Source organism: Gymnogyps californianus, chromosome 3, assembly GCF_018139145.2.
Source record: "Gymnogyps californianus isolate 813 chromosome 3, ASM1813914v2, whole genome shotgun sequence".
NCBI classification, from domain to species: Eukaryota; Metazoa; Chordata; class Aves; order Accipitriformes; family Cathartidae; genus Gymnogyps; species Gymnogyps californianus.
This window is the reverse complement of record NC_059473.1, coordinates 51,355,291-51,375,126: the sequence shown is the minus strand read 5'-3', so window position 1 is coordinate 51,375,126 and position 19,836 is coordinate 51,355,291. Positions and strand designations below refer to the sequence as shown.

The following is a 19,836-nucleotide window of genomic DNA, read 5'->3' as shown; positions in this document are numbered from 1 at the left end:
AATGAGGGAGAGAGGCAAACGAGGCAATTAGTCTGCAGGGATAAAGAGCTGTATTGCTTCATTTTGGAGCTATATGTAGAAGGAACCTCATTGTGCAGATAGGAATAATAGCTAGAAAATAATTATCGATTACATGACCCTAAAATGAGAAAGAGAAAAGAGTTTAGAACTACATTTACTTTACGATGTGCATCATAGTTGCGAACCTTTTCATATCATACTCCTCTTCAGTGTTTTCAGACTTAAATGTTACTGTGTTCCAACTTCATTTAAAAGAGCAATAGGACACCAAGATATAGAGAATACTATGGAAAACTGAATTATATCTTGCTGTATAAAATATAATAGAACAATATTTCTCCCTAGCTTTTCTCAACTATTTTTATTGATGACAGCATTACTCTTGTAAATAACATGGAGGTAATAGGGAATGCAGTAAATTCAAAATTATTATCTATGTAGCATTTCTGTATTTTGGGGTTTTTTTTACATGAAGTGGTATTTCAGAGCTGAATTCAGATAACCAGTACAGTAACATTCCAAAAACATTTCTTATTACTGCTTCTTTTAATTTATCCATGGGAGGCAAATATTTTCTTTTGTTATTTAACTTGTTGTGGGAAGTTAAATATCTACAGAATATGTTAAAAAGGCTCTAAATTTAGTTTTACTGAGTTAAAAGATTTCTGTTGGGGTGTTTATCCAGTTTCTCCCTTGCCATTATCTGTTTCTCTTCAAGTTTGATGATCTTCCGCTTGTTTTAAGATAAGTATTTTATCATTTCATTGCAGAATGCAAAATAAAGGTACAACTTCCCTCTTTTTTTTTTATAGGACACAAGTAATAATTTAGACTAAAACTCTTTCAATAGAGAATCTTTGTAGTATGATCTTCAGTATGTATTGAAAGGTGAAATACAGCAGACCAAAAAGAGAATAATTTCTTGCTGGAAAACTTGTAGGGACTAAATGCAACAGCAGGACTGAGCTTTGAACCATAAGTACCATAAGCAAAGTTACTATATTAAAAACTCCTGTTTGTCCTTATCAAACCAACAGTTCCAGAGTTTTCTTTTACTATACCTAATTTTAATGCCTTAGATAAAGATGTTAAATGAGTACATAAACAGTTAGATATAATGTTTCTAGATCAAATCCAATTTTTGGATAATCATATCAAAGACATACAGTATTACGTAATCAATTGTGGGAAATGAGATGGAAAACTAAGTTGTTTATGTATCTTAAACACTACCTCCTAAAACTCAGGTAAACTTATAGATTACCGAATTACTTCAAATATGATTATTTAAGAAAGGCCAATGACATTATTGTCAAACTTCTATACCTTAAGTTCTCTCACATAGCTTGCTTTCTTTATCTAACAGGCAGATTAGCCATGAAACTTATTTTTACTGTTTACAACCTGGGCTCTTTATCTGGGTTTTCATTATCTCAGCAGACTTGCCTCTCACTATGAGCTGCTTCATAGGAACAGATTTTCTGCTGGACAAATTAACTGCGATGCTGCCATTAGTTTCCTCCCATCTTGTGCATTGGTTATACATATTGATAAAACAACAATTATGAACTGTATATTGTTTCTTTTTCAGCTAGGGAGCTTGTAGTATACATAAGTAGCATGGAAGTTTCATGAAACAGAAGATTTTACTGATTATAATACGGTTGTTTTTGTCGTGTGATCATATTTTATAGTAATATATCAATTTTTATTAGTTGGCCTATTTACTGAAAATTCAGAGGCTGGGTTCTCACAACTTACAAACCACTAGTACAGAAGTTCATAATAATTGTTGTGAGATTTCTTCTTAAAATCCATAGTTGCAGCATTATTGTCAGATATGGACAAGTTTTGCCAAGAATTTGAGCTTTAATCAGCATTTTTTGTGGGTGGAAGTGAAAAACAAAAGAATTTTGTGGGTGTAAACAGAAAAATCACATTTTTCTCTGAACAGCTGTATAATAGCCACTTTTAAAAGCTAAACAGTAAACACAGAAGGAAAGGGTTTCACACCATAGAATGTAAGGCAAAATATTTCTGGCTTCCATATTGTGGGAGTTATTATAGAGCACAAAATGCTAAGTAAAAATTGGCTGTATGCTTGGACAGCTGACACTTCAAGAAATGAGTTAGAAATCAGAGTCCTTTTCAGAGCCATGCCAGTTGCCAGCTACTTATAGCTTTGGAACTAATTGAGAAGTGAGGACTACACACAAGTGCTTTATGATCTACAGCTTGTCATACCTATATTTTGTAGAGATTTTTTTTCATAATAAAGCTTTTGTGTCATGTGTAAAAATCAGATTTGTTTTTAAACCCAGAAATCATACTCACCTTAAAGTTAATATATCATTCCTATGTATATGTAATGTATAACTGTAAGACGGAGTTGGTAGATAAATGTAACATCTTTTATTGACCAGTTATTATCACTGAAAAACATTGACAAGCTTTTGAACACATAAGCTTTCTTTATATCTGAAACAGAAAAAGCATATTTCAAGGGCAAAGAACAGCTGAGAAAAATTGCTGAGAGTATCAGAAATATCACATCTTTGGGAAGAAAAATAACTGGTAGATAAAGTTAAAGGAGATATTAGTGAAGAGTGGGAGAAAAGAAATGAGAGATTCTACTATATGTCTTTTGAGCAAAATAATAGTTGCAAATCCTGATTCAGTAATCTAACATGGATGTGTATCCATCAAGGATATTTTTCCATGGAAATAGTTTGTAATTTTGAAAAAGTTAACAAAAACCCGTGTAAGGAATGGATTCTAAAAAAAAAAAGACATAATCTGATAAAGGTGTTTTTCCTTGTGAAACACCTCCTCCCAGTTTCAAAAAAAGCCCACACATTACTAATTGTATCTCTCTTTTTGACATCCAAAGCTTTCCCCAGACACAGGTAGCTGCTGTAGGTTTTGTATTCAATTTTCTGAAACTAGAACGTTCAATAACAAAAAATGCAATCTAATAATCTTATAAACTACAAGTTATAAGTTAAAAAGAAAAATAGTGAAGGATGTCTTATTGTCCTATTGACAGAGAACAGGAAAAAATTGCTTCTTCTTGGTCCTGCTTTTTTGTCAATGATTTTTTGACTGCCTGGCCACTTCTTACCTGATACAGGTTTCTCGCTGGAATGAACAATTTGGCCTCTGACTTAGGCTTGCCACCAGAAGTCTGTAGTTGCTATATTGCTGTCTTCTGTTGTCAGTGACTTTGGGGGCAGACTTCTTTTACCATCTCACAAGTATTGTCCGTAGCATGCTGAATGTCCTCAAGAAATACAAACCGCATCAATTTAGGAATTTAAATGTCTTCTGATTCTTGTTTTGTAAAGATCTTCATACATAGTTGCTTGGTATAGTTATTTTTTAACTTTCTCATGAATTGACCCTGGAATATTGACCCTAAAGGCATCTGATAAAGGCATTTTTCCTTGTGAAACAAAAAGCCAATGAGCAAAAATTACAGAGAAGCCATCGTATATGGTGGTGTGAAAATACGAAATGTGGGTTTCATTTGTTCCTTCTTCTGCATGGTTCATTACAGGGACTTGATTTCGTTCTTGTAGGTGAATAGGTATTACACAATTGTTCTTTTTAGTCTCCTATAAGAGATTAACAATCAGTGCATGTGAGACTATGTAAGTATGTAATTGGCACTACATCTGCCAATAGTGAGATGCTCACAGCAAATGTAAAGGGCTTACTTTCAAGTATCTGTTCCAATTAATTTTTTATTTGTCGTGGATAGATCAGTTTCAACATGAAAGATGGAAGCAGTCAAGTCAGTAGCTAAGATGCGCAAGACCAGGATTCAGATCTGCTCAGAGTCAAGCAGGGAGGAAAATGAATCATGGTTGCAAACAGAGAATGTATGTCTGCTGCTTGCTGACTATGGGATTTACCCAAGAAGTGTAAAACCCAAGTTCAATTCTTGGCTGCTTTATTTCAGACTTTTCTTCCACAATTCAAGTGAGAATGTGATTACTGGCCCCAAATCAAGGGCTGGGTATTTGTTTGCTTAACCTGACAAATTTTTTTTAGAATATTTGGAGCTTCAGCTTGGTCTATGTGACAAAGCTTGTTAGGTGTGAAGGAGGAAGCATCTACCCAATTCCAAAATATAATCTCACTGAAAAAATAGGGTAGCAGCTAAGCAGTGTTTTAAAGATGGAAGTGGATGCCTAAAGAGATGGACTGATCTCCAAGTGATTTTGAGGATCATATTCTGTTTAGAGAAAGTGCTTTGCTGTTGAGTCACTTCTTAGCTGTATTCAGAGCTTTGACAGGCTGAAAGCAAACAACTTCTGGTTCTCTCTGGCTACCCTGAGTGTATGTAACATCAGAGTGCTGATGGGTAGAAGAAGAAAAAGGGAAGAAAACTAGGATAGCGTGCAAAATCCCTCACAAAGTCTATAACTTGGGAAGGTTAGCACACTTTGTATTTTAGGATTGGAGGGATATTCCTATAGAAATAGGTACCTAATTTCTCTACCTTTTTTCTCAGTAGAGACCCATGGATTTTCTTTAGAATTCTGCTCCTGAAATTAATAGGAAATAAAATTAGGTCAATATTCTAGAAAGTTGGGAATTCTGTACAAATATTGATCTTTGTGCCATGCTGGATATTTGTTGGTTACAGAATTCTTTTTCTTATTTGTTCTTTTGAGTGTCCAAGTGAAGATGTAAAGATCAGATTTTTCTGAAATAAACAGAATGTTATTCTTAAAATGGCTGGTTTTATTCCTATGGATAACTTCCAAAGTAAGGTGTATAAGCAAGAATATCAGAATCTGGTACTGACTTATCAAAAAGTGAAAATATGTAAGAGCATATTCATTTTCATTCTTTTCTTTAGGTCTGATATTTCTGGATTTCAATATCTGGCCATAAACCATATGTGAGACAATGATATTCTGCAGTGATACAAAATGAACTATTATTTACTAAACAAACCTGTGTAGATGGCATGAATTATCTGTCGGCCTGATCACATTGTATTAGTATTGAAAAATGGCATTTATTTGTTTATTTATTTTGTATTTTCAGGTAGAGATTGAAAAGCTGGACTATCATTACTATCTGCCTTTGTTTTTTGATGGGCTTTGTGAAATGACATTTCCATATGAGTTTTTTGCTCGTCAAGGAATCCATGACATGCTGGAACATGGTGGAAACAAGATTCTTCCTGTCATTCCTCAGCTCATTATCCCAATAAAAAGTAGGTGAACATGTGGAAAAAAAAAATCCCTAAAATTGCATTCCTATAGTGTAGATTTTTCACAAGTTGCTAATTAAGCAATAAAACATGACAGGCTGTACATTTCATGGAGATTATTACAAACGTGAGTAAATTGAAAGGTATAAGGCCAGAAGGTTTATGCCTTCAATCACCTGGTACGTGCAGTAATCTGGAAGAATAAAGTGTCTGGTTAGTGTTTTTCTTATTACAATGTGGCTCTTGGTCTTTGGAAATGTGAAGTGACATTTTCTTATCTGATTTTGTATATTTATCATATAAATCCATTACTGTATAAACCAGTTCATCTAAAATGACAGGAGAAATCAACAGATGAAACTTATGGAATTATGTTTCTTTTTGTCCTTTTGTTTATTCTACAGTTGTCTTATATTTATTCACTAGATATCTGTCATCATCCTCATTACTTTGCATATACATATATCTATCTAAATTGGGAGTTCTGCCTGACTAATTAATGTTGTATGTAAAATTTTGGCATTTAAAAAAATATTAACTTTGAAGTTTTTATATATCCAAACATAGTTTTTTGTAGAAAAATTATGTGAAAGGTAATAAATTATTTTAATACAAGTGTAATACCACTAAAACTCCAAGTGTAATACCACTAAAACGAAAACTTCTTTTCTTGAAACACCTAGTCTTTCAGATATATTGTTTTGTCCTTTCCTGTTTCTTTAGATCAGTACCTTGAGGAGATATTATTCTGAACTATCATCCTTCTTTAGTTACGTATTATAATTCTTAAGTCTGCATGCTACACCTATACTAATAGATGCTCACATTTGTTAAACTTGGCTTCTGTTTTATCGTTGATCAGTAATGGTATCATTGCTGTCCTTTGTCCTGAGACAATTCAGCATCCATGCTAATAGAGAACAAAAAGGAGTCATTGTATTTGTGATACAGAATGAATAGACTCAAATACAGTTTTGGAAAAGGGGAAAGGGAATGTAGTTTGGAGCCTGATAATACTGAAAAAATAGTGCTGGAAGGGTCAGAATTGTGGTTTTTTTCATTCGATTTATTCTCCATTTAAAAAGATTAATTATAGATGTCATTATCTCTATCGTACTGTAGATTTTGAAAATGTCAAAAGGAATATATAATATTCAGAATGGTTACTCTGTAAGTGACACTTGTGAAAGGTTATGAAAACAATGTTACAGTTTTTTCTCTAAAAGGGAAACATAAAGAGAGGAATCATGTAATTTCTTTAAATCTGTATTTCCAACACTACCCAAATATATTTCTGGTAGTATCATTTTTTTTGAAAGCTGAAATCGTTTCTTCAGAAAAGGCTGCAAGTTTATGACAGCAGCTACTCAGTTAGGATTTAAAAGTCTTGCTGAGACCAGAATCTAGCTTAGAAATAATTACCTGGAAGCTTTAGCTGTTACACAGCTTTTAGCATTAGAAAGAGACTGCTAGGTATGGATATTTATATGGGTCTGATATATAGTCTTTTAAATCAAGTCATAATTTATGATACTGGAACACATTCAGGAATCTGCTAGCTAAATTTAGTTGTTGGTTCTGCTTTATTGTATTGTACAGTGCTTATTTCTTTATTTAAAAAAAGCTTCTGTGTCAGCCTTAATGTGTGAAGTGTCTCAGTATTATCAGTCATAAAGGCTTCTTCCTAATTAAAGCCATATTAATATTAAAAAAAGACACTGCCATCGCAAGGAATCTGAAAGTGTGTACTTTAAGTTTTTAAATTTGCTATGACTGTGTAATATCGCAGTGTAGTCAGAGCTATACATTTCTGTGACTCAGCGGCATCCACAATAAACTCAGCTATGTTTTACACATATTACTGTCTCTAAAGTGTCCCACTGGGTGAGTTATATCTGATTAACCAGTCTTCTTCTAGACCACTACCATATTTGTACTGTGAAAGAGTGAATCAATTGATTGTTAGGCAAGGTAATACATATGATGGAGGGGAAAGGGATAAAAGAAAGACAGAAAAATAACTCTACAGATAGAATGCTTTTAAAAGCAGTTTCCTCTCCTGCATGTTCATCAAAGGAAAATACTAGTAAAGAGCTGCTCTCTAAAAACATTTTAAATTAAATATTAGAATTCTGTATTATATTTTAATGATTTAAGGAGAAATCTATCCTCCACCTGTCCTTGCTTAAAGTTCACACTTTTTGAACACTATACCATTAAAGATGAAAATATTATTTAATGAATCTGTGGGTTACTGTGAGCCCAAATCCTTTCAACAAATTTTCTTCTGGTTATGCAAACAGGCAATGACTAAGAATAGGCAGACAATTGAAATTAACAGGTCCAGTTTCTTTCCTAAAATACCTGAAATATGATTAAAATAATATGGAAGAATGCTATTTAGTTGAAAAATAATTGCTTATTTTTGTTTGTCACATTGAAAAGCACTCTTTTTTTTGGAAATTCAGAGGAAGAAAAAAGTCTCAGGTTGGAGGCATTGATTTCTCAAAGAGAAAAATGTTCAAAATATATTTTGATTTCTCAAAATAAAAATTCAAAATATATTGTACCTTGCGGTGGCAAAACACGATAAAATAGTTTATAAATATAGTCATTGCATGGTATAAAAACCAGGAAAAACAAATCACCTGTATATGTCAAACTTGTAAGGAATCCAACTAAAAATAAAAAAATGCAAAATCAGAAAATGTGAATAAGGTGTTAAGACTTTTTACTCCCCTTCACAGAAGGTGTAGGCAAACCCATTGTCTGAGTTATTTAAACTAGAGCAAAGATTCATAAATTGAGATATATGGCCAATAGCAAATATTACTCTACTTTGTAGAGGTATTATGAAAGTTCTGATGCACAACACACAGCAGAGTATCTTCTTTGCCAGAAAGACCCGTATTATTATTTTCATATTGCAGACAGGTAAAGAGGTAGAAGGAAGCTAATTTCCCCCACATCACAAACTGCATTGGTGGCAGAGAGCAGAACAGAACTCAGACACACACCACTGGGGTGGCAAGCAAAGCTGCCTGTAGGTCACCTGAGAGTTCCCTTATTTTCAGGGAATAGAGGGATCTGTCTGGCCCCACCATGTCTTTCAATAATGCACTGATGTATCTTAAAACTCACTTGTGGCCTACCATTACCTGTAGCCAGCCAAGAATCGCCAGGAAAAAGGGTGTGAGGGTGAGAGATGCCTATTGTACCATGTGCTTGTCAATGGAAAACTCCTGTCCTAAATTCTGTGTGGTCATTATGGGAATGTAAAATTCCTTTTGATACTCTTTTTTTTGGCAAATTATTGCTTTTAATATTAAATTTGCCATAACAAATGCCAGATCAGAAAAGCCATAAGTGCTTTCACTTGCTTTCATTAGGCTTCTGCAACTCTGAGATTCCTGACCGCAGAGATCCCCAGATTCGACATGAGACACACATGCAGACATAAACACTGAGGGGGCAGGAAGTTTCTACACCTTTGCCTGATTTTTCTATAAGTAACATCAGGGACATCCAACACAGTGTGTGGAAGCACCTCCTCTCCTTTCAAAGGCAGCGAGCATACTACCATTGACATTTTCTTTGATGGCAACGTAGTTGTAGGAGTTTCCAACCCCTTCACACACAAAGTGACCAGTCGTTCCAGCTCCCACACTCCGGCTCATTGCAACTGACTTCTGCTAATGCAATTGTTTGCGGAGCAACTCAGTGAATCTCACATCCAGATGTATGAAAAAAAACAAACAAACCACCAAACCTAAAATAAAACCAAAATATTTTCAGAGTGGCATTACTTTTAAACTCAGATCATTTCAATGGTCTAGTTTATAGTTGCACTGTCGCGAAGGAATAGTACGCAATAGCACAGAAGTTGGAGTAAGTGAGTAGAGATGATCAGTAGGAACAGCTTGATATAGTTTTGCTAATGAAGAAAATAATGTGAAATTAAACACTTAAGCATCTTGGATCACCCACTTGCCAGAATCTTTTCTGTTCTGTGCTGTGAATCCTAAAATGGACACGTAGGCAATCTGAACTTAGGCCTAGAAGCCAATAAAGCTCACGTCTTTGCACTTAAATTGTAACTTAGATGGAAGTATTGTTTCTACACAGTTGCAGTCAGCAGACCAGCACTTCTGACCGAGTCCAAAAAGAATAATCTCCATCCTAAGGAACATTGAAGTTTTCCTTTTTGAGGCTTTTTCCATGCTGTTAAAAATCCGTTCTGTGACACAGTAGATCAAGGATATCTTAAACTTTGTTGAAAATGTTTCATTAGGGGAAACAGATTTTTTGTGAGTCAGATACAGAGAAATGCACAGAGCAGTCCTCCCTCAGTGTCACCTACAGAGTCCTTTTTAATGTTTAATAAATTTCTAAATTAAACTGATTTCTGTTTTCTTATTCTCCACATTCTATTTGCATGTAAAATGTGGATTGTTGTCTTGGACAACAGTGTAGTTAATTCCCATTTAATGTCAAATCAGTGTCACTGTTGGCATTTAGATAAGTAAAGTTGAACCTGTTGCTAGCAGTTGTTCTAAGCACATTTGTATTTATATTTCTCCTCATATATCTTCACTGTATTTAAGAGTATTTAATAGTTATTAAATACTTCCATTATTAAATACTTCCATGTTTCCCAGAATGCTGAAATATTTTTATGGAATAAATATGGTTTTCTTGGCTGCAGTCTTTTTCTTTCTGTAAATCATGTAAGTTGATTTCTGTCATCTACAGAAAGTAAATTAAACCTTTAATGGAATTGTTATCTTCCTCCTGACTGACTGTTGCTCTTAAGAACCAGTTCTGGTTGTTAAGATCACAGACTGAAAATTAACTCTAAACAAACTTGTTTTTATAGACTTAAAATGCTTTTAAAGAAAGCAAAGGTCTCTGATTTAAAAAAAAAAAAAAAATTGTCTTGATTCTTAAATACCAAAGCATTTCTCCCCTGTAGGCTCCATCAACCAGTACAAGTGATTGCAATTAGAAGATTTATGTTAGATTCTTCCGCTCAAAACTGGTCATTTCAGGTAGTATCAAATGGTATAGAAACTAGATTCTTTATTACTCCTCTTTACTCCTGTCTATGAGGAGAAACTGTGTTTCTCATTCAATAAAGATAAATCTCATCCATGTTTGGAAAGTGGAATCTGCAATTAACATCTCTCACTTTTGAAGTTGGAGTTAGGGCTATTTTCTCCTGAATTTATTAATTGATTAATATTTAACATTTATTAGTACTGAATTTCATCTGCCATTTTATCACCCAGTCACTCTGTACTGTAAAGTCCTTTTGCAGTTCTTCAGACTCAGCCCTTATCTTTGGCATCTGGAATAACTTGGTATCATCAGAAAACTTTGTTATCATTAGTAAACATCTCTTCCAAATCACCTATGAATCTGCTGAAAAACATGAACTTCAGCACAGATTCCTGCAAGGCTCTACTAGTGATACTCATCCTCTGTGGCCATTTATTGTTGCTGTCATTTCCTATCTCTAAACAATTATTTATTTATATAGAAACCATGGCAGTTAAGTGTTTCAAAAGCCTTCAGTAAGGGACCTTATCAAATACCTTTCAGGAGTCTAAGAAAACCGTATTATCAGGCTTTTCCTGTCCACATTCTTCTTCAAGGACCTACAATACGTTTAGAACACTATTAATTTCTGCAGTACAGATGCCAATATTACCAGTCTTTGGTTCCCCAGATTTTCCCTGAAATCTTTTTTAAAAATGGTATCACATTTCATTGATAACAGAGCTGTTTTCATTGAGAGGGTGGGTACTCGGTGCAGTTTAGTAGCTTGAGGCAGCACAGGGGAAGGAATGTACATCTAGGAACGGATGGAAACTCTGTAAACTGGCATAGCCACTGAGAAGGTTTTTGGGACTCTATTCTCAGTGTATTCTTTATACTAGTTAATTAAACAGGGCCTGCAAATGTTAATAGAATTGAAGTTTTATAGGTGCTGATCTAGTAAAACACTACAATTACAAGCACAACTAAAGCTGAAAAAAAAGCCACTGACTTTCTGTTCTGTATTCTGCTAGATCATGTTTCTTGCAAGTATCAATGACTCAGTTATGGTTCTTAGTCTTTTCTGCACCTTAGGCTTTGGCTTTACAGGACAAAGTCTTTGATGACAAAATTGGCCTAAGGTTTTCATGCCTTGCCCCCTATTCCTCCTTCCCATCACCTCACTGCAACACATCACTCCTTCAGTTGTACTTGAAGAAATATCTGTACATCTATATTGTAAATTGGATCAGGTTCTTACCTGACTTTAAAAAAGAACAGAACACAAGGTTGTTATTCTGGTTTTTATTCACTCTTGATTGAAACACTGTGTTTTGTAACAGCCTTCATTACTGTTCTGCAAAATTAGCATAATACTTCTATTATATCAGTTCAGGTAGTTAAGTATTATGCATTTTGAAAGTTTTAGACAAAATTTGCTGTAAGAGAAGTATGTATTACTTTAATCAATCGCATTTTGAGAACACTTCATGTTAGCAGTTCTTTAAACCTGACTGTGAATTTAAGGAAGGAAGCCCTTGATCAACAAGATTAAGTAGATCACAACAGTCGAAGCATCTTTATCCTGAGTGCTTGTTGGCCTGCAGGAGACCTGCTCTATGTATCTTGTTCTGCTTCAGGCAAAGAATTTTCTAAAACAGGTGCTTCATTTACCAATTGGGGGGAGATATGAATGCAAACTAAATTGGTTTTAAGCTTTGGTTGTGAGACCTAAATAGAAAGAAACTGTCAGTGCATTTCTAAACATAGATTCACAAGTGTATTTGAAAAAGGGGTTGAATATAATTAAAGGCCAGTGCAAATTAAAGAGAATTAAATTATCAACATAACTTTAAATATAACTACCAAAATCTAAACTTTAATATTTAGAGAAGAGATTGAATTATGGGGAATCTGATTCGATTCTGTAAAGTTTAGGCTATCAATGTGCTGTCTGGGGAAGAATGTTCTGATTTGATCTCTTCTGAGAAAATACATTGTGTCATGGAAAAGGTCCACTGTATACTGGGAGAAATGCTGTCATGTTTCCTGGCTTATAAAATGTATCAATCCCAAAGATGAGAACTGTGGCTTCTATTATAGGGAACATCTGAGACTGAGATAGGATTTTCCAAACTGACACATAAAAAAAAAATATAAATATAAAAATTATCAACTTACATAGCTTCTAGGTCTTTTTCTTTGAGATGTTAGAAGTGTTACTCAAGGAAAAGACTTGAATGCTTTAAAATAATAATTTCTATTGCTTCATATGTAAGCTGCTTCTATCTAAATGGATAAGCAAACAAGTGGCATATATCTTAAGAAAAGTTTCTGCTCTTAAACGAAATTAACGAACAAAAATTCTAAATTTACATCAATTGCCAATAAAATTTAATTAAAAAAAAAATTCACTGAAGCTGTCGGTGAATTGGTATTGTATATCAGCTCATTGCTAACAAGCTTTAATAAACAGCACTATGAAAAACCGCCATCCCAAAAATGTTCAGTGTTTCAAATATGCTTTCAAATTTCATAGTTACCTATTACTGTTGCTTTGAATGGTAGAAACACAGAGCTGACTCAGATACTGAGCTTTTACACCAGATATTGAACCTACTAACATATTTAAATTCTCTTTTATTTAAGAAAGTTATGATGATATTCAGAAAATACTGGTTTGGAAAAACTGTAGCAGTACAAAATAAAATATGTTTGAAGTAAATACTTCATTATATACTTCCATTGAGCAATTTTTTAAGCTGGAGCGTCTCCTGGAAAAGCGTGTATCCTAATCACAAGCAAAATTGTCAAGCTTATATACCATTAAAGGAGAAAACATCGGAACTACCAAGCAACAGACTCAATTTATTGGATTGGGTTTTTTTTCAAAGTTGCTGCTTAAGAGAATTGTACAATGCATAGCATGTAGACTAGATGACCAAAATGGAAATATATACCATTGAGGGAGGGAAGTCCTCTAAAAACCCTTTAGGGAGCAGAAAGATATCTTTAACTGAGAAGCAAACTGGTCATTCACTTTGCTGTTATTGTGAAGGTCCACGTCTTACAGCAAACTTCTAGGTCAAGAGGCAAGAGCCTAGCGTGCTTTCAAATTGGAGTACTTTGGATATTATGCATGTTTCCTTCTTTAGGGATATGTAGCTGTACTGTACTAAGAGTTTTAAATGGTCTGTTTTATTCCTGTGTAAGAATATCAAGTACTTTCTTCCATTTCTGTTAACCCCTGGATATCACTGACATTTTTCAAAATGTTGAAATGTACTTATTTCATATACTACATTAAAATTTTCTTTCTTTGATTCATGTGGGAGAATGGTCTGCAGTGATGGTAGTACACAGAAAATAATTACCAGATTTTTAAAAGATAAACATATGTTTGAAATTGACATATCCTTGGGGCAGGGACTGTCTCTAATTAAATGTTTATACAGTGCCTAATATAATCAAGCCAGGAGCTGGTTGACTGCTATGCATGCCACAGTCCAAATATTTAACAATAATAACAACAGTTCTGCAGTCAATTTGATCTTATTTTTGATATTTACAAGTGTTTTCCTAACACACACTGCAGATTTCTGCAATTTGAAGGGCTTCAGGCTCAAATTCTGGAGTCTGTTTGATTCTACCATATCCATCACTTTAGCACTCAAAATCTTGATCCAAATTCTGTCTTTTGTTTTGTGTGTCAAATGGAGGATGGGATGCCCCTGTTTTGAGGGAGGTGGGACAAGTATCCAGCTGATTTTCTGGCATGTAGATGAAACAAGTGCCAATATTACTGTTAAAAGTTCCAGCAAGCACCCCTACAGCACAACTCAGATGTAAGGAAACTTGCATGACAGGTTCTGTGATGAGCTGTTCTTTGAAAACATTCTTCTGGATTCAGTATGTGTTCAGTTTGCTGCACTCATTGAAACGCCTTCTCAGTCATGAGGCGTAATTCACACTCTTGACTTTATTAAGGAATTAGTCTTTACCAGGACAGTCTTGGCTTCCACTCAAACCAGGGTTGTCTTTCCACAAGACAGAACTCTGAAAACAGGAAACTGTGAAAACCTTTGGGAGCCACCATCTGCAGAAAAAAGTTCTTCCTAGGGGTGGTTGGACAGACGTTTCCACTTACATGACACCCTCTGCATGCCTAAAAATAAGGTCTCTCATCCTCTAGGGTAGCTTCTACAGTCAGGAAGAACTAGTCCTGGAAGTGGGTACAATTTGTTGGTTAAGGATTAAGAAGCTGTGATTTCTGTCATTGATTAATTTTATGTCCCTTAAGTTAATTATTAGTGTTGGTATGAGTAATTAATTTTATTCATTTTATTCCTGTTTGTATGAATTCATTCATACAAATGAATACAAATAGTCACTCATGTTTGTATGAATAACTAATAATTATTGTGCTGAAAATTACAAGTGTTAATGATAATTTCCCTATTAGTTCGGTTAGCTACTATTTCTGTGTATGACCATTTAGCCATGAATAAACCTATATGTTGGAACCTCAGAGCTTCCTCTTCCAGTCACTCCTTTAAGAAAATGAATAATGCCTGTTCCTCTGTAAGAGAATATTTTCCTGCCTGGGATTTGGACCTGATATTTAAAATTGTATCTGGGGGTCTCTCTTTGCTAAAGCAGCTTTAGAACATCGACCCATGAAAGCATAATTTGGAATAGCCAGCCTCTTTGCTGGAACTTAGTGTGAGCATGCTGCATTGATGGACTTCCTGTCCACACATTAATATGCTCAGAGACAATATGCAATTAGGTGTAGCCTGATGACTACAATAGGGACTGGCAAATGAGAAGTATGGAATTCAGTCTGTATTTTCATTTAACAACACTTCTTTAACTTGGAATCACCCTGTGATGCACTACAGTACCTTTACACCTTGGGCTTTCTAACTCTATTGTTTAACAGTAGTTTTAGTATGCTGTTCATAAGCACGCAAAGAGGCATGAAGGGAGGTTACTTACTAGTTGATTTTCAAGAGTTGTCTGTACACATTCACACAACCAATCTGCCTTGCCCTTGCTTTGGAGCTGTGGCTCTATTTTTTAATACTCGGCAGGCCTGCGATAAGAAGGAGAAGTGGGTGGGGCACAGTGCATTTGCTTAAAGAGATGGAAAAACTGACATTGCTCCTGTGCGAGAATACTGCTTCATTCCCTATGAAACGGCATTCCTGTGCACTGACAAAACTTAGTGCCAGAAATACTGAATCCTATTACTTCAGTGTGAAGAGACAGTTCTTGAAGAAGTTGTTAGTAACTCCTCTTCAAATTTTGGTGTGTTCTTTACTATAATTTTTTCCAAGTGCTTATATTTACTTTATGTTGAATCACATATTTATATACTTCTGTGGTTATAAAACATATGGCATTGAATATGAGCTTATCTTTTACAGTTTTTGCTTTCCCAGTGCAATGATGTAAACATCTATGTAAGTGGGCGGAACACTGGAGAATTAGACCAATATATAATAGAGTACGAAATTTGACAATGGCTTCCAGCTGCATAATTTCAGAGGTTTTATAACTGGAGGGATTTTGCAAGGGAAAAAAAAAAATTTCAAGCATGACTCATTTTTAATTACAAAAGAGAATGCAAAGTACTTGCTTTTAGTAAAATTGAAAGAGAAGAGAAACAAAAGGTGTTTATGAAATGTCTTAGTGTCATAAGATTAGAAGCATGACACTGAAAGCTAAGAGAAAAATCCAAGTAGGCAAGACAAAATCTTTTTTTTTTTCCTAGCATGTTTGTCTTTTAAGAAAAGCCTACAAGGTTTTTTTTGTGGTTTTTTTTTTCCTATAAACATTTGCTTCATTGTACTGATTCTCAGAATAGTAGGAATTGTTAGTTGAATGAATAAAATGATCATGAAATAAATGAGTACAAACATACAAACACTAATTGTTGCACTAGAATGTATCTGTTGTCAACCTTTGCAGGTTCTCTTGCAGTTGTACACTTCCATTGGCCCCAAATGGTACTTACTGAACATTTATTTTTTATTTGTTTGGACCATGCCAGTATTACACAGGCAGCATGAGGGAATAATGAGCTGCATTCTCTGGGTTACTGAAGAGTCAGCACAAATTGTGGGAACAAATAACAATCAGACAAGGCAGTGTTTTATAACATCAGGACTGCAATCCATCTTTGGGATCTTTCAAAGCTGGGCTAATAAAGGCCCACTTACAATCCCCAGCAGACTACAGTTTAATTAAATTTGTCCATTAGAGGACTCCTCCCCCTCCCTCTACATTTTAGAAATTAATTCTGCTTTCTGCCTGTTGTTCTTTCTACATCACAGATGCACTGAGCCTTCGTAACCGACAGGTCATCTGCATCACGCTGAAAGTCCTCCAGCACCTGGTGGTGTCAGCTGACATGGTGGGGGAGGCCTTGGTGCCCTATTATCGGCAAATCCTCCCAGTCTTAAACATCTTTAAGAATATGAATGGTGAGTTATCCTAACAGACACTGTGTCTTTCAACTCCTAAGGTAAAAAGGGGCTTGAGGCAGGGTTAATTAACAATGTAGTTAAGATTTATTACTGTATATAAACTCAAATCCATTTGGAGCTCTAAATAATGTAAACCCCCCCTCTTACTATTCCCTAAGGATGCACTGAAATTAACAATTTCATTTATTACTCCTTGCACGTACAGTTTATTTAATGCAGTACAGAAGCACTGAAGCAGTTCTATAATCTTCCAATAATTAAATTGTAAAGTTTTGTAACAGTCTTTTGAATACATTAATAAATTGCAAAGGTTTTTTCCTCCCTCCAACACGTTAGTTCAGTCCAGCCTTTTTATTCCATTCTGTGCTCTTCACAAGCAATTCACTGCTACGTGCAGGCTTAGGAAAGAACAAAAATAAAAGTAGCAATCAAACTAATTAATTTGAGGGTCAAGAGAACTCCTTGTAGAAAAATTACAGGTTGCATAATGTCTAGCAAAACAGTGAAGGTTGAAGTTATTACTGCTCACTTAGTAGGTTTTATTATAGAGAAATTTAGAACTAATTTGTGTCTACAGTTGAGTATGTTGTTTTCTTTGTAGTGCAAACCTCTATTGCCAGTTTCAGTCTTTAGTAACTGGTTCTGTGAGTACTGTGAGTACTGTATACTGTGAATGCATTTACACCACAGTCACCAGCTGAAATCAGCACGATGTATCTTGCTTTTGCTAAACTAATCTTTAAAAGATTCTTCTGTAGTAAATCTATCTGTACTTATCTGTTCAATTATCTACCAAGTTACTGACTTTAAAGTTTCTGTTATTGACATACAGCCATATAGACCAAAAGAAGTTAATTCCTCACAATCTTGCAAAGAGGTTTTTCATTAAATTCATGGCGTTTTAATAGTTATCTACAGGACAGCTTCCTGTTATACTTTCTGTTTACATGACTACAGAATGTATTATCTTATACTCACTCTTTAGTGAGTATAGGATTCACCTCAGATTGAAAAATGCCTGTCCAAAGACTGACTTGGGGACTCAAATGAGATTTAGATTTTAGATCCCTTTAAATATATGTATGTCTGTGACTCTGTTTTACTTAGTGAGAAACTTGCAGTAACATATGGAATTCCACAAATGCAACGTGGTTCAGATGACAACTGTGGCTTTCTAGAAGTTGTAGGATGAAAGGTTATGAATAAATTCCGTAGGTTGAACTTAAGTAATTTCAGTAGGGCTCCTTATGAATTAGAAGATTCCCCCTTAACAGATCCAATTTCAGTACCTGGCACAAAACAAGACTGTAAAAAGAAGGGCTCTCATTGATTAATGAATATACAATACATGCTTTTTCCAAATGTTAGCCTGAAATAGCCCATAAATTCTCTTCACTAGGCTTTTCTGCAGTGATTTCAGATGAATAATAAGGAAAGCTCATGTGTAACCAGGTACATAGCTTAACAAGGCATTAAATGCATTCTAAATATATCCCAAGTTTTGATTGTATTGTGAACAAAATAAAACATATTTTCAACATATTTACATGACATCTGTGCTATGTAAATTTGTGCCTATATCACACTACACTAAATCTTGATATTTGGCATTTAAGAACTAAAAAACAAAAAGAAATGAAAAGCAATAGTTCAATATTAATACATTTTATTAAAGCATTACTTTTTTAGGAATAAAAGCTTTGAAAGTTCAGTATTACCAGCAATGAAATGGATACTATTTGCAAGGCCTACCATATGAAATTGTTCAACTTATTCAGTACTTACATGCGGGTGATAGGGAAAGGTTCTTCCTCTGTCTCCCCCTGCCTCAAAAAGCTTATATTTCTTTCCTCCTTCACTGGTGGTTGACAGAAAGTGTATGCTCCCTTCCTTCTCCTTTCTACCTCCCATATGCTTAATAGGCAACTGAGGTGCAGGTCTTTGCTCCCAGTTATAAGGAAGGTGTAGAGACTGATCCACGCTATTTTCTCCACTGTTTGTTCATACAGGTGAAAGATGGGGTGAGTGGAGTGTACACTCTTCTTCCTTCTTTTATGTATAGCTTGAGAAAGGAGGAACTGTGGTACATCTTCCAGGAGTTGTGTGAATTGCAGTCTATTAAGTCTGACACTGTGGAAATTTCTCCAGAATTAAGGTAGCTGGAAGGAGCCATGTTTTAGTCATTGCCGCCTTGCTAGATCAGTATCTATCTGCTGAAAGGAACTCTTTCCCAAATTCAGCATCTGTGAATACCACTCTCACACTAAAAAAGCTTGTAGTCAAGAGAACATTTTTTAAAAAAAAAATATTAGTAAGACATTAAGATCAACTTAACTTAAGGTCAAGTTACCTGGTGACCAGTTCAGAACAAACCAAAGTGATTCTTCATGCAGTGTGTGTGACATGCAGCTCTGGAACTCCTAACCCCAAATTCTTCGGATACCAAAAGTTTACATGGGTTCAGTGGAGGCTCAAAAATGACATAAAAAAGAATCTATTGCTTGTTTAGTAAAACACATGGACTACCTCTGGCTCATGGCATTCCTAAACCACAACATGGTGGAAGCTGAGAAAATATTAGGTGAAGTACCATAAATGCTTGTCCTACATTCACATTGCCTAGTCATCTCCTTTTGAGAGACATACTTCTGGACTAGATGGGCATTTGCTATTATCTCAAACATCCATCCTTATGTTCTTCCTACACTGGTCCCTAGCAGACTTGCAGAAAATACTCAATTCCCATTGAGTTTAAAAATGTTCTGGAATATAGTTTCCTCAGAAATTTTATTCATACTACATACCTCTGATTTGTCTGAATCATGATTCACCTCACAATATTAGCCAGGCTTATAAATAAAACAGTAAAAAACTGGCATTGGTAAGATCTTAAGGTTAGGATATCAGAAACAGATATTTAATAAAACAAATACAGAATGTAGTCTTAGCTTCAGCTTGTCACATGCTTATCTCTTGAGTGGTTCTTCAGCCAACAAAATTGGTAAATCATTGTTCAGAGTTCCCAGTGTTACCTGAGCTCAGAATATAACAATAGTTTGA

General features: G+C 34.9%; 1 protein-coding gene across 1 annotated transcript in view; it reads left to right on the top strand.

Annotated features, from left to right (window-relative positions):
- The window catches only part of PACRG (parkin coregulated), a 260,326-nt gene that overhangs the window by 140,407 nt on the left and 100,083 nt on the right, over positions 1–19,836 (top strand). Inside the window, exons 4-5 of the mRNA XM_050894568.1 lie at positions 5,080–5,251; positions 16,624–16,773. Of these exons, the coding sequence (XP_050750525.1) occupies positions 5,080–5,251; positions 16,624–16,773 (322 nt within the window). The remainder of the gene's footprint in view (positions 1–5,079; positions 5,252–16,623; positions 16,774–19,836) is intronic.